The following is a 13813-nucleotide window of genomic DNA, read 5'->3' on the forward strand; positions in this document are numbered from 1 at the left end:
CATATGTGAAATCTAATGAACAAATGAACTAACCAGCAAAACAGAGACAGACTCATACATGGAGAACAGATTATATCTAGTAGAGGTAGGTGGAGCTTAGGGAGTGGAAGGATTGAGCAAAAAGGAAAAAGGACTCATGGACATGGACAACAGTGTGGTGATTGCTGCGGGGAGAAGGTAGAAGGTGACTATAAGTAATGGAAAAAATACCGTTAAGAGTAAATCCAAAGAGGACTATGGCCAATGGATACTTGAAAAGATGCTTAATGTCACTAATCAGAGAGATGCAAATTAAAACCACCATGAAATGTCATCTCACACCTGTCAGAATGGCCATCATCAACAAATCATCAAACAACAAGTGGTGGTGAGGATGTGGAGAAGGGAGACCCTTTTGCACTGTCAGTGGGAATGCAGGTGGATGCACCCACTGTGGAGAGCAGTATGGAGATACCTCAAAAAATTAAAAAGGGATCTGCCTTTGGGCCCAGAGATCCCACTTCTGGGAATATATGTGAAGGATCCCCAAACACTAATTCAAAAGAACATAAGCACCCCTTTGTTCAGTGAAATGTTATTTATAATCACCACAATATGGAAGCAGCCCAAGTGTCCATCAGTAGATGAGTGGATAAAACAACTATGGGACATTTTCACAATGGAAATCTACTAGGCCATAAAAAAAAAGAAAATTTTACCCTTTGTGATTGCATGGATGAACCTGGAGAGCATTATGCTAAAGGAAGTAAGCCGGTCAGAGAAAAACAAGTACCATATGATTTCTCTCATATGTAGAATCTAATGAACAAACTGAACTAAGTAGGAAAACAAAGACTCACAGATGAAGAGCAGGGTGGTGAAGGGATTGAGCAAAAAGGAAGAAGGACTCAGCGACATGCACAACAGTGTTGCAATCGCTGGTGGTAAGGGTGTATAAGCAGACCAAATGATAATGGAAAATAACAAAATAAAAATTAGGTCAAATAAATAAACATTAAATTATGAAAAGAAAAGAATAAAAAAAGAAAGCATTTATAAAATATGATTTTGAAAGTTATTACATTCCAGTATAAAGCATATGATAAACACAGATATGCTCCCCAAACGAAGAGATGCAGCACACAAAAGGCAAAATCATACGTAACTATCAGAACAAATTCCTGTTTTCACCACTTCACATTTATTTCATTTATCCAAGAGGCTTTAAAGTTGTGTACCCAGCTGACTTTTTCCTATTTTGTTGAGCCATATGAAGCTGACATATTTAGAAGTTAAAAATTCAAATACTGGTAATTTCATATGATTTAAACTCTCTTTTATCATTTAACCACCAGCCTTGGAATACTAGATAAAGTGAAAACACCCAGAACGCATGTTGCTGCATCAGTATGTAAGCTCCATCTGGTGGCAGAAAGCAAAACTGTAGGTTTATACCTGTTTATGCCACTACTACTACAAATACATTCAAAGTTTCTCAGCTGTTCTTTCTTTCTAACATGCCTTTTAAAGGGGCACTACACACTAGTGAAGGACACTTAGACTGATGGTTTGAATAAGATTAAAGTAAACAGCACACCTAACAATCATAAGCAGTCATCAGCCTATAGAACATAAACTTTGAAATAATAGTAAACAAGCTACTTCATAAACTAAAGTCTTACATATTTCCATTTTACTAATAAGTAACAATGACATAAAATCTGTTCAGACACTACAAAACACTTGTTTTACCCTATCAGATTTCCACTCTGTGAAGTTCTTTCGAAGTCCCACAGGCTAATTTCCCAGGGCAATGGGGGCGGGGGGGGGGGCATAAAGCTTCAAGTAGGTACCAGGTTCTGCCCATAGGAACAAGTAACTTTTGTGCAAAATAGTACAAACCCTTTCCGTGTTTACTTTGCTATGACTCATACCACACATGTTAAGAGAAAGCAACTTTATTAACCTAAGTACAGGTTATTGGCACAGGAATTGGATACACTAGACAAGGTAACCAAATACTGCCTTGACAGGAAATACACCAACTACTGAGGACAGGGGTACTTGTCATGGTGCAAGCCATGAAATTATTACAAAATGAATGATAACAACCCAACAGAGCCAAACCCTTCTGGGAAGGAAGTATAAATCCTAGATGAACAAGTAACAGATAGGTCACTCAAACTTAGGTTGTAGCCTAAACAATTCCATTTTCTACAAGACAGATTACACATGCCTATTCTGGAAACTAGATCAGGGGTGTCCAACCTGCGGCCCACAGGCCACCTGAGGCTCAAGATGGTCATGAATGTGGCCTAACACAAAATCATGAATTTACTTAAAACATTATGAGATTCATGTGTGTGTGATTAAGTGTCAATGTATTTAATGTGTGGCCCAAGACAATTCTTCTAGTGTGGCCCACAGACGCCAAAAGGATGGACACCCCTGCTCTAGACCCTGAAGTTCCTCTTCCCATGAGTACTTTCAACCAACACTCAAAGCCAAAGATTATCTTCGCATACCCTTCAATGAGGCGTTAGAGTGATGAAATCAATTGTCCTAAGTTTCTCATAGGTAATACGAACTCAACACAGTTAAAACTGGATTTCTCATTTTTTCAAAGATCTGCTCCAACTCCTCCCATTGTCCGTATTACTAGTGATCCAGAGATGTAAAATTATCCTTAATGCTCCCCATCCAACCAATCTCGAGGTGATATCAAGTCTACCTTCTAAACACCTAGACGCTGTCCCTCCTCTCCACCTTCACTGCCCCAAGGCTCTCATCATATTAAGCCTGAATTACAACAACACCCTTGTAATTCATCTTTCTCCTTTGAATTTAAAGCCTATCCAAACAATTTTCCGTGCACTATCAAAGCAACAAAGCAATATTCAAAAATATATATCCAGTTACTTTATCCCTCAGCGTAAAATCGCTCACTGGCTCTCAATTCCCTTCAAGATAAACTAAACCTCTTGGCATGTCACCTGAGGACATTCAGATCAGCACCCCACCAAATTTCAGCCTTGCCATCCCAGACATACCAATCTACGTGTATTAATGAATACACTTCTCAGGATTCCTTACTGTTGTTCTCTAAATCCAGGTTTCTTATCCTAACCTTCTTCACCTGGCTGACGCCTGGTTAACCCTGAGGATTCAGCTGAAGTGTCGATTCCTTTCGGGAGGCTTCTTTGATTCCCCAGTCTGTGAAAGGCGCTTGTTCTCAGTGTTGTCATCGCATAATATGGTCACACCTGTCACTTTGTTATTGTTTCTTTTCACTGTCTTCCTCATCTAGTAGACTCAGAATCCACTAGACAGGTCTTTCATCAAGGTATCTACTTTAACACAGCCTGTGGCAAAGAGCAGGCAGGCATTCAAACAGATGTTCAAGGAACAAATGAGACCTCACCAAAGTCCTTTCATTTGGTATTATCTCTGTTTGAAAATGAAGAAAGTAAGCGAGGTTCAGTGCCTTCCCCAAAATCACACAGCTGAAAGCATCAGAACTGGAAATTGAACAGACTGTTCTGACTGTCATGGAAATCATTTCTCTTTGAGGAACCATTCTATAAAATAACTGTGCTCTTCGCAGTCGTCTGGATGGGACTAAACCCTGCTTATCTGGGCTGGGCACAAACCCATACTTAGCCAACTGAAGCTCCCCCCACGGCAAATCCCGTCTGTAGCGAACGTTTTAGGGTGCTTCTGTTTTCCCTAACAACAATCCAAAACCCAAACCCTGCTCTCCTGCAGACTACAAGTTGAAGGACTTGGTAGTACATGAGGTATAGCAAACGGAAGTGAGTTTCTTTGAAAACAAAAAGCTGAAGAAAAATGAGATAATAGCTAGAAAGAAAAATGGGACGTGAAGGAAAACAACACTGAAGTCCTACATGCACCCACGCCTGAAGATCTCCCCGGACTTTCTAGTCCGTGGGGCAAAAGTCCCTATTTCACATTGTGACCCCTTCACAATCTGCATCAGCAAAGCAAGGGCTCACTGCTCATTAGCCAACCAGTACGGCTTTTTTCCCATCTGTGAATATATAAAACTGATACACTGTAGGAGGCCTGATATTAACTATTCTATTCCTTGAGATAGTGCACATAATTTTTTGTAGCAAAGCTGAGAGAAAAAATGCATAAAGTTTTTCCAATCTTTACATTGTGTACTTTGTCATATAAATTTGTGTATGCTTTTAACTTTATATCTGTTAGTGAACAGGGTACAAATGAGGGGGAAAAGATGTAACTGGATATATTATTTTCAAACATCTTGGGTATAATAAAGGGAAACCATTACTTCAAAATTCAGGTCATAATAATGATCCCTTTTTTCTCCAGCCATCAGAAATAGGGTGAAGGATGGAAAGACCCTTTTATGAGTTCCTCCTTAAGCTTTGAATGAGTTCAAGTGAAAGAACCTCATCAGGAAAGAATAGACTAAAAAATGAAAACAAAAAATAAAACAGCAAGGGTAATATCTGATTATTACTTAATATTATCTTAAGTAGAAAATGAAAAGACCTTCTCAAAAATCTCTGTAAATGATATCTGCTCCTTAAACTTCATTTTTCATTCCCTGCCTTATTAAGAAACCACTGATTCATTTGGAATCTGACAGGGAAAAGAGAGGCTCCTTGAATCTTTGGCTTCAAATTCCCTGTAACAAATTCAGGTGTCGTTATCTGTGAACGAGGGCCAGATGTGGTATCCTCATTTTAACAGAGTAACAGTGAGCTTTTCCCTTTAGTGAGCAGAGAGCTTTTGGGAAACATGGCATGGCAGCTTCTCTATTTTCTTTTTACCCTTTTTGTGACCTACAGAAAATTCTCAAAACTCTCCAAAAATCTGAAGGGAAAGTCCACTTTACCCATTAAATGGGAATGACCTAAGGCACAACCCTTTGGAGAAGCCAAACAAAATTCTGGCACTCTTCATAACAACCATGGCATCAGATCATGAAACTAGGAACTGCCAGCAAAGGAAAAATGTCAACATTCTTAACAGAAGATTTAAAGCAGCAGACCACATGCCCCCTGTCACAGCCTCACATTCCAACCCCTCTGCCCCTGGGTTCACTCAGTTCCAGCCCGGTGGAGACACCCACATTCTGGGCACTCTCCTGCAACGGGGCCTTTGCACCTGCCGGTTCTGCTGCCTGACATGCTTCCCCCTCTCGTGTCATTCACGCTGCTTATTCACTCTCCTCCTCTAAGTCTTTATTAACACTGTCGCCTTCTCAGTGAGTAACCAACAGCGGCTTACTGACTGAATGCCTCCCCCACTAAACATGAGCTCCATAAGGGCAACAATTAATGTCTGATTTTTCACTGCTTTAGCACTGAATTCTATTTGAAAGCAATAAATTATAATGTTACATATCAATTAAACCACAAAAAATAAAAATAGGTAATTAATTCACTAATTAAAAACCAGTAAAATCTCAGTACATGATTATAGATATCAAAATCAATAAACATTTAAACAGAACATCCTCACGAGTCAATTCATTAAAGGACATTAAAAGTTAACTATCTTGCATATATAAAACAGACGAGACTCCTAACTCAGGTGACCAAGTGTATCTACTGTGCTCAAGTGGGCAAACAGTTTTATTTATATTGGATAAGCTCAGAAGAACAAGAAAAGTAACGGGTATGCTATACAGAGAAAATGAATGGGAAACAACTACAAGACAAATGTTATGTCCCTCTTGCCTCCTATGTGGTGTAGATGCCAAGTTGAGAGCTCACACGCCGCAGGAGGCTCCGCAGTGGGAAGAGGACACTGAGAAGACCGAGTAGCATCCCAGGGAGCTGAGGAGAGCTAAGGGTTTAAGCCAAGGCAGCCAGGAAAGCGGGTAGATACTGTCAAAGATCACTTAGGAGGAAACAATGGACCACGATCACCAAGTACAGGTCTCAGCAGGGCAGGCGGGAGAGGCGACAGCTAGCTGGTGGACAAGGGACACCGCCACAAAGACCAGAGTATAATACAGTACACCTACACAGAGGCGAGGAATCCTGCCTTCCTACCTGGACAGTAAATTTACTACACTAAATTCCCCAAACACGCCTGGAAGGAAAGGGAGAGGGGGGATGAGTCTAAGAGATTGTGCTTTTTTTTTTCTCAGAGAACCTTAACAATAATATTTAAAGGAAATTACTTAATTTGAATAGGACAAAGTTTTAAACGGTAATTTTTTTCATTACCAAGCAAGACACCAAATAGCATCAGATTATGTATAGACTAAATAAATATCGTCCTCATATCTGAGTTATGTCAATAAAGATATGATATTAAAAGCATCAGCATCCCACCCCTAGAAGAAACGATAATTATGTGACATGACAGAAGTACTATCTAACACTACAATGGCAATCATATTGCAATATAATGTAACAAATCAACCTCAAACACCTTAGAACTTACACGACGTTACCCATCAATTATATCTCAATAATTTTTTAAAGCATGTGCAAATAACTGATCATGTGAGAATTTCTTAGACATGAAAGCAGTGGATGAAATTAAAAAATAACAGATTAAACCATGTATCATTTAAAACTAGAGTACATTAAAAAAACACAAAACTAGCCAATGTTTTTAAGCAGGAAATTCAAATAAAGATTTAATATAATACCTTCAACACATAAACATCTGAAGACTGGTCAAGCAATGCAATTAAAAATAGCAAACTAAAATAGAGAAATCAAAAAGGGTAAGCAACTAATAAATATTTGAAAAACTGTTCAGCCTCTCAAGTAATCAATAAAACCCAAATCTAAAAACATTCCACTTTTAACTATCAAGCAAGGTAATGTGTTCAAACCCAGTCTGTGTTGTCAGAATGCAATGAAATATACTGTGAGAAATCAGTACAAACTTTAATGTAATTGGGCAAAAATTATTTTTTAATCCAATATCCCCCTTGGAGTAATGTATCTTAAAGAAATAATCAGTAATGTAAACAAAAATTTGTATATAAAGACTGTTTACTGCAGCTTTATTTAAAATTGTCAAAAAAAAAAAAAAGAAAACCTGGGTGACCAAAAAAAGGTATATTTTGTTTGTATACTTGTAAAGTATTACTTGTTTTCACATGTTTATATACTTATAAAGTATACCTGGGCCATATGAAGTATTAATACCCATCAAAAATTTTTTTAAAGATTACTTAAAGATGTGAAAAGTGATCACTATATTAAATGAAAAGAAGGCAATATTAAATATGCAAGATGAACAAGTTATGATATAGTCATACATAGGAACATTATTTGGCAATTCAAAAGCTCAAAACCTAGATATGAGCAACATGGATGAATCTCTAAAGACAAAAGAAAACAAACAAACCAAAAAGACCATTATATGAGGAAAAAAAAAAGCCAGACTCAGAAGAGTAAATATTGTATGAGTCTATTTATAAGAAGTTCATGAAGGGCAAAACTAATCTATGGTGACAAAAGAGTATTTTTAGAGTACAAGACGCACTCCTCCCCCCCCCAAAATCTGGGAGGAATAATGATTGTTAATGCTGCTGTTGAGTTCTGTTTACGTTTACATTGGTAAAATATTATGTTATTTATGTTATTAAATATTTTACATTTTTTGCTTCAGATTTTTTTTTTCCTACTTTCCTCCTCTAAAACTTAGGTGCATCTTATGGTCCGAAAAATACGGTACTTCTGGGAGGACGGAGGAGGAAACCACCAGGGGTGATAGAAACATTCTTGACTGGAAGTTGACACATGAGGATATACATATGTAAAAAGTCATCAAATAAACTATAAATATATGTATAATCAAATAAAGTCATCAAGATGTACATTTAAGATTTGTGCACTTTATCATTCACATATGATACACCTCCATGAAGTACTATAGAAATTGCATATAATGGATAACTTCAATGTGGTTAAATATATATATATGCAATGTATAAAAATAATATAAGGTACACCAAAATGTTAAAGGTGGTAATTCTGGGACTGTAAGTTATTTATAATTTCTTTTTAATTTTCTGCATTTTCCTCATCCTCTATAATGAGTTACTTTTATAAATGACCAGAAAAAAATAATAAACTCTAAAAAAACATTCTGCCACACTTTTATAAAAGAAAATTGTTATACTAGTAATATCGCAAAATTACGTAAGAAAGACTTTATGTGCAGAAAGACTTAGTAAAACCTTTCAACAAAGTTTTTTATAAATTACAAAAACTTTTATAGGAGAAAATTTAAAAGGCTTTTACTCCTGTTCCACAGTACTGAAAAGTACTTCTCACTGAAACGTTCTATAGCTGTGTTTTCTCTCAAAAAAAAGTATCTTTAAAAAATTATAAACACTAAGCCCTGGCTGGTGTAGCTCAGTGGATTGAGCGCGGGCCTGCGAACCAGAGTATCGCAATTCAATTCCGAGTCAGGGTACATGCCTGGGTTGCAGGCCAGTTCCCAGCAGGGGACGCATGAGAGGCAACCATACGTTGATATTTCTCTCCCTCTCTCTTTCCCTTCCCCTCTAAAGATAAATAAATAAAATCTTTAAAAAACATTATAAATACTCATGTTTGCAATGTATTCAGACAAATTAAGAAAAACACTAATCAAGCTAAGCACCTTCTTGGTGAATAAATGAGCACGTCAACTTGGCAGTCAGTACTAGACTGTGGAATGACCTTAAAATGTGGTCCTGCCTGCAACAAATACAGGGGTCTCATGACTCAATAAAGTTCTTGAAAACCAACAAATTTTTAAGTTATTATTTTAAATATTCTTTGTGAATCTGATTTATCTAAATTACATGCAAAATGCCCAAAGTCAATATTCTTTACAATGAAAATACTCTTTGAGTTCCAGAAATATTTACAATATGCAAAAAATAATAAGAACAAAACCAAAAACAACATACAAACCTCTGATTGTACATGCCCCGGAAGTTGTAATTAGCTCTATAATTTGGGAAAGGCTTTGGATCTAGTGGCCTGTAGATGGCAGGCTCTCCCCTCTTCATGGCAAGCCCATTCAGTTCCACAGTGGGAGTTATACTACCTGTTTAAGAAACATCAAAGGTACACTGTGAAATGTTTCCAGAATAAATCATGCAAGCTACATCTTATAGTACATATGTATATAATTACCATGGAAGAAGGTATAATTTTCTAAAGGAATGCATAAAAAAACTACACAAACAGAAAAATCATTTCTAATGAAATCTATTAGGAAATTTTGCAACATTTTCTGCACATTAATGACCAAGCATTCAACTTTAGAGTGATAATATTTCAAAACAAAGGAAACACAAGTTTTACAGGTTGCTTAATCTGAAATTATAAAAAAAGTATTGAACTTCATTACTTACTTACTTTACAGGAAGCTTACAATTATCTAATCATTAAAAACATCATCTATGAATATTTTTATTTATATTTTGGTAATCAAGCAACTAAAATTAGCAAGAAATACAGGGTCATCAGTAATTCTTGAATTTATCTAATGAAAATAAATTTCAAATATTTTCTATGACCAACAACAGGACAAAGTAATAAAAGTAATGCTTTCTGTAGATAATCTTTACAGATACACCCTGAAGTATTTATGGATAAAGTAATATGTATGAGATTAGTTTCAAAATAACTCAGAGGAGAAACATATGAGAAACAAGGCTGGCTATCACGTGTGGGTAACTGCTTCAGCTAGCAATGGCTACAGAGATATTTGCTCTCTTATTCGCTCTTCTTTGAATAATTCCATAATAAATAAACACAATATAAAATTTTTATGTTAAGTTATTAAGTAACCCAAAGAGGTTGTTTAATAAAATATATATACATACATTCTATATTAAAAATCGCAAAAATAAATCTAAAGCTTTCACAGAAAGTAAAATTTATTTTCAATGTAAATTCTATACCACTTAATTCGAATTCCACTGAATTCGCACCATGTATGTTGCACCATACATTTAATACTCTATCACATACAAAACTAGGTCCACTTCCTGCCACAGCAAATTAGGGGCTGACACAGCACCAGCAAAGGGATGAGCGCCTAACACAAATGCAGGACTTGCAGCAGGCCATGGACGATCCTCCAAGATTCAAGAACCTGCTCACTGGGCCTCATTTCTAAAGCATTTGTGTGAAACCACTGAAGAGTTTAAAGAAACAGGAACTAAAGCAACAATCAGAAGAGGAGAAAATATAGACAGTGAAAGACAATAGAACAGGCTGGAAAGAAAGAAATATGAATAAGAAAAACAGCAAAGTCAGAATAATAAATCAAATCAGTCCAAATTCCTAATTTAATCCTTACATCCAGAGAAGAGAATGTCAAGCATGAGGGAATTCTCTTTTCTTTCTGTCATTCAGTATTTGACCAAGAGATAAATAATATGCATAAACCTTAAGCATACCTCCCCATGAATTACTAAACATGTAAATACTCATGTGACTTCCACTAAGATCAAGATATGAGTATTTCCATCACCCAGAAAGTTCCTCACACCATTTTCCAGTCACAACCTACTCCCCACGTTACCCATTCTGACTTCTGTTATCACAGATTAGTTTTGTCTATTCTTCAAATCTGAGTATGTATCATTTTGTCTTGCTACATTTACTCAACATAATTATTTTATTGACTATATCAGTATTTCAAACTTTTTGCATCACTCAACAATCTGATGAATGGATATTCCAGTGAATTCTGCTGCTGATGGGACATTTGGGTTGTTTCCAGTTTGGGGCTACTAAGTAAAAAGCCACCTTAAACTTTGAAATAAGTGTTTAGTAGACACTCATTTCTCTCGGGGGTATATATCTAGCAGTAGAATTGCTAAGTCCTAGAATAGGTTTATATTTAACTTTATTATAAATTGCCTAAGAGTTTTCTAAAGCTTTTTTATTAACACCAAAAAGCAGTCTATGCCCTTAAAAGCACAATTTCCTTACTTCATGAAGATTTCAGTTTAATAGTTACCATGTAAATCAACTGTAAGATTTATGTCATTTTGAATTTTACTGTACTTTGCAATAAACATACAGACACAAATGACACAAAGTTCAGATCGGATCTTGGTGAAGGGGAGCAGAAGATAAACAGAAAGGCACAAACCATAGCGAGAAGTTCCAACCCTTCCAGAGCAAAGGGTCTCTAACCGTTTGTGAAGAACCAGACTGACATCTGCACATGTACGCAGTCCATTACTGTTTCCATAAGCAGTAATGTTTTCCCAGAAAACACTCAACGATAACTTCCAGCTCTGAGATACATCCACGTAATGCTCAACACCAATATGTTCAGCATGTGTGAACGGGACCCAGGTTACCTAAAGATAATGATTACATAGGAATCCTCACATAGTACATACACAGCTATAACAATACTGCAAACACAGGACAGGTTTTCAGTGGTTTTTAGACAAATTAAAGAAAATTTCTACATTTGCCTGTGACAAATATAAAGAGGCTAATTAATTATATACACAAAATGTCTATAACTACAATTGTGGAGTCTTAGTTATGTGACAGGTGAAATAAAATTGCCATGACTCATTTTCAAGGAGCAACATATTATTGACACTTGAGGACACAGCTTTGTAAGAAGTCAGAGACACATGAAAAGATGCTCAATATCACTAGCTATCGGAGAGATGCAAATTAAATCCACAATGAGATACCACTCTACACCAGTCAGAATGGCCATTATAAACAAAGCAACTAACAACAAGTGCTGGAGAGGTTGTGGAGAAAAGGGGACCCTAGTTCACTGTTGCTGGGATTGCAGACTGGTACAACCACTGTGGAAAATAGTATGGAATTTTCTAAGAAAACTAAAAATTGATCTGCTTTTTGACCCAGCAATTCCACTGCTAGGATTATATTCTAAGAACCCTGAAACACCAATCCAAAAGAAGTACCCCAGTGTTCATAGCAGCACAATTTACAATAGCAAGAGTTGGAAGCAACCTAGGTCCCCATCAGCAAATGAATGGATCAAAAAACTATGGTACAGCCCTGGCTGATGTAGTTCAGTGGATCGAGTGCCAGCCTGCGAAACACTCAATCGCGGTTCGATTCCCAGTCAGGGCACATGCCTGGGTTGCAGGCCAGTTCCCGGCAGGGGACTCATGAGAGGCAACCATACATTGATAGTTCTCTCCTTCTCTCCTCTTCCTTTCTAAAGATAAATAAATAAAAATCTTTTTAAAAAAACTATGGTACATTTATACAATGGAATTCTATGCAGCAGAAAGAAAGAAGGAGCTCCTACCCTTTGCAATAGCATGGATGGAACTGGAAAGCATGGTGAAAGACAAATACCATGTGATCTCACCTTTAAAAGGAAGCTAAACAACAAAACAAACAAGTAAGCAAAATATAACCAAAGACACTGAAATAGAGAACAGGCTGACAGAGTCGAGAGGGGAGAGGGGAGGGAATTTCAGGGGAAAAGGGGAAGGATTTACAGGAACTAGTTTAAAGGACACATGGACAACAACCAAGAGGGGTGGAAATGGGAGGGAGGTGGGGAGGGCTAGGGGGTGGGCTGGGATGGGAGTAAAAGACAGAAAACTGTACTTGAACAACAATTAAATAAATGTTTAAAAGACAATAATTTAAAATAAAAATATAAATTTTGGAAAAGAAAAAAATAAATAAAATATACAGTGAATTAAAATGTCTTCTTTTTTCTCCAAAAAAAAAGACGAAGTTAGAATAGTCCCTAGAAAATAGTAGTCACTCAAATACTTGTTGAAAGAATGAATTGATTTCCATCAATTTGGGGGAGGCTCTTGGAGAACGGGCTGGTGCTGAGACCAGGGCAAAGACAATATAAGACAAGCTAGGAACAGCCCTTGTGCCAGGAAGAAGTTCTCAAAGAATGATGAGGAAATAAAGGAAGACTACAGAAATTATTTGAAGGAGTCATATCACTGGTCATATCTGGGACAAGTTGAGAGTGAAAATAAATGATGATAGATTATAAGCCTCTAAGTAAAATAGGAACACAAGTGTTTATAGTAATAAATAAATGAGCAGATGAAAAACTGAGGGAAGAGAAAGTTTGTGGGTAAATGGCAACTAATAAATCTGAAAAGAATACTGGAATTTAAATATCACCCTTCTGGAAAGAAACAATACATTTCTGTTGTTTTAAATCACAAGAGATTTCCAGTCAAGATGGCAGCACAGGTAAACACAGTTCGCCTCCTCACACAATCACATCAAAATTACAACTAAACTATAGAAAAACCAATATTCAGAACAGTCAGAAATCAGGCTGAATGGAAGTTGTACAACTACAGAATTAAAGAAGCAACCACATCGTGACTGGTAGGAGAGGCAGAGATGCAGAATAAGCTGAAGGCCACACCTATGTATGGTGGATAAAAAACAGGAGGGATGTCTCAGGAGCAAAGGGTCTGAGCCCCACACAAGGCCCCCCACCCCAATGTTCAAGACCCAGGAAGATAAGTCTCTACAAATCCTGGATGTAAAAACCAAGGGCATTTGAGGCTATGAAAAACAGAAACTGCTGGAATCCCAGGCAGTTTCTCTTAAAGGGTCCGCACACAGACCTATGCAAACTCAACCCTCTGAGCTCCAGCACAGGGGAAGCAGACTAAAATGCACCAGAGACATACAGGGAGGAACTGAAGTGTCTGGCACTAGGGCAAGAGCTGGGGAGCAGCTTTTCCCAGACCGGAGTGCTGGCAGAGGCCATTGATCCTTTTCTAAGCCCTCCCCTCACACAGCCACAGAGCCAGCAGACGGGTGCTATAGCTGAGACTCCACCAATCTGAATGACACTTTTTGCC

At 37.2% G+C, this 13813-nt stretch overlaps 1 protein-coding gene across 5 annotated transcripts in view; it reads right to left on the reverse strand.

Annotated features, from left to right (window-relative positions):
• The window catches only part of STAU2 (staufen double-stranded RNA binding protein 2), a 354567-nt gene that overhangs the window by 267813 nt on the left and 72941 nt on the right, over positions 1-13813 (reverse strand). For all 5 annotated transcript variants that reach the window (XM_037039725.1, XM_037039726.1, XM_037039723.1 and 2 more), the window contains one exon: positions 8907-9042. In XM_037039725.1, coding sequence (XP_036895620.1) covers positions 8907-9042 — 136 coding nt within the window. The remainder of the gene's footprint in view (positions 1-8906; positions 9043-13813) is intronic.

Source organism: Sturnira hondurensis, unplaced genomic scaffold (genome assembly GCF_014824575.4).
Source record: "Sturnira hondurensis isolate 20B ecotype Veracruz unplaced genomic scaffold, ASM1482457v3 Scaffold0025406, whole genome shotgun sequence".
NCBI classification, from domain to species: domain Eukaryota; kingdom Metazoa; phylum Chordata; class Mammalia; order Chiroptera; family Phyllostomidae; genus Sturnira; species Sturnira hondurensis.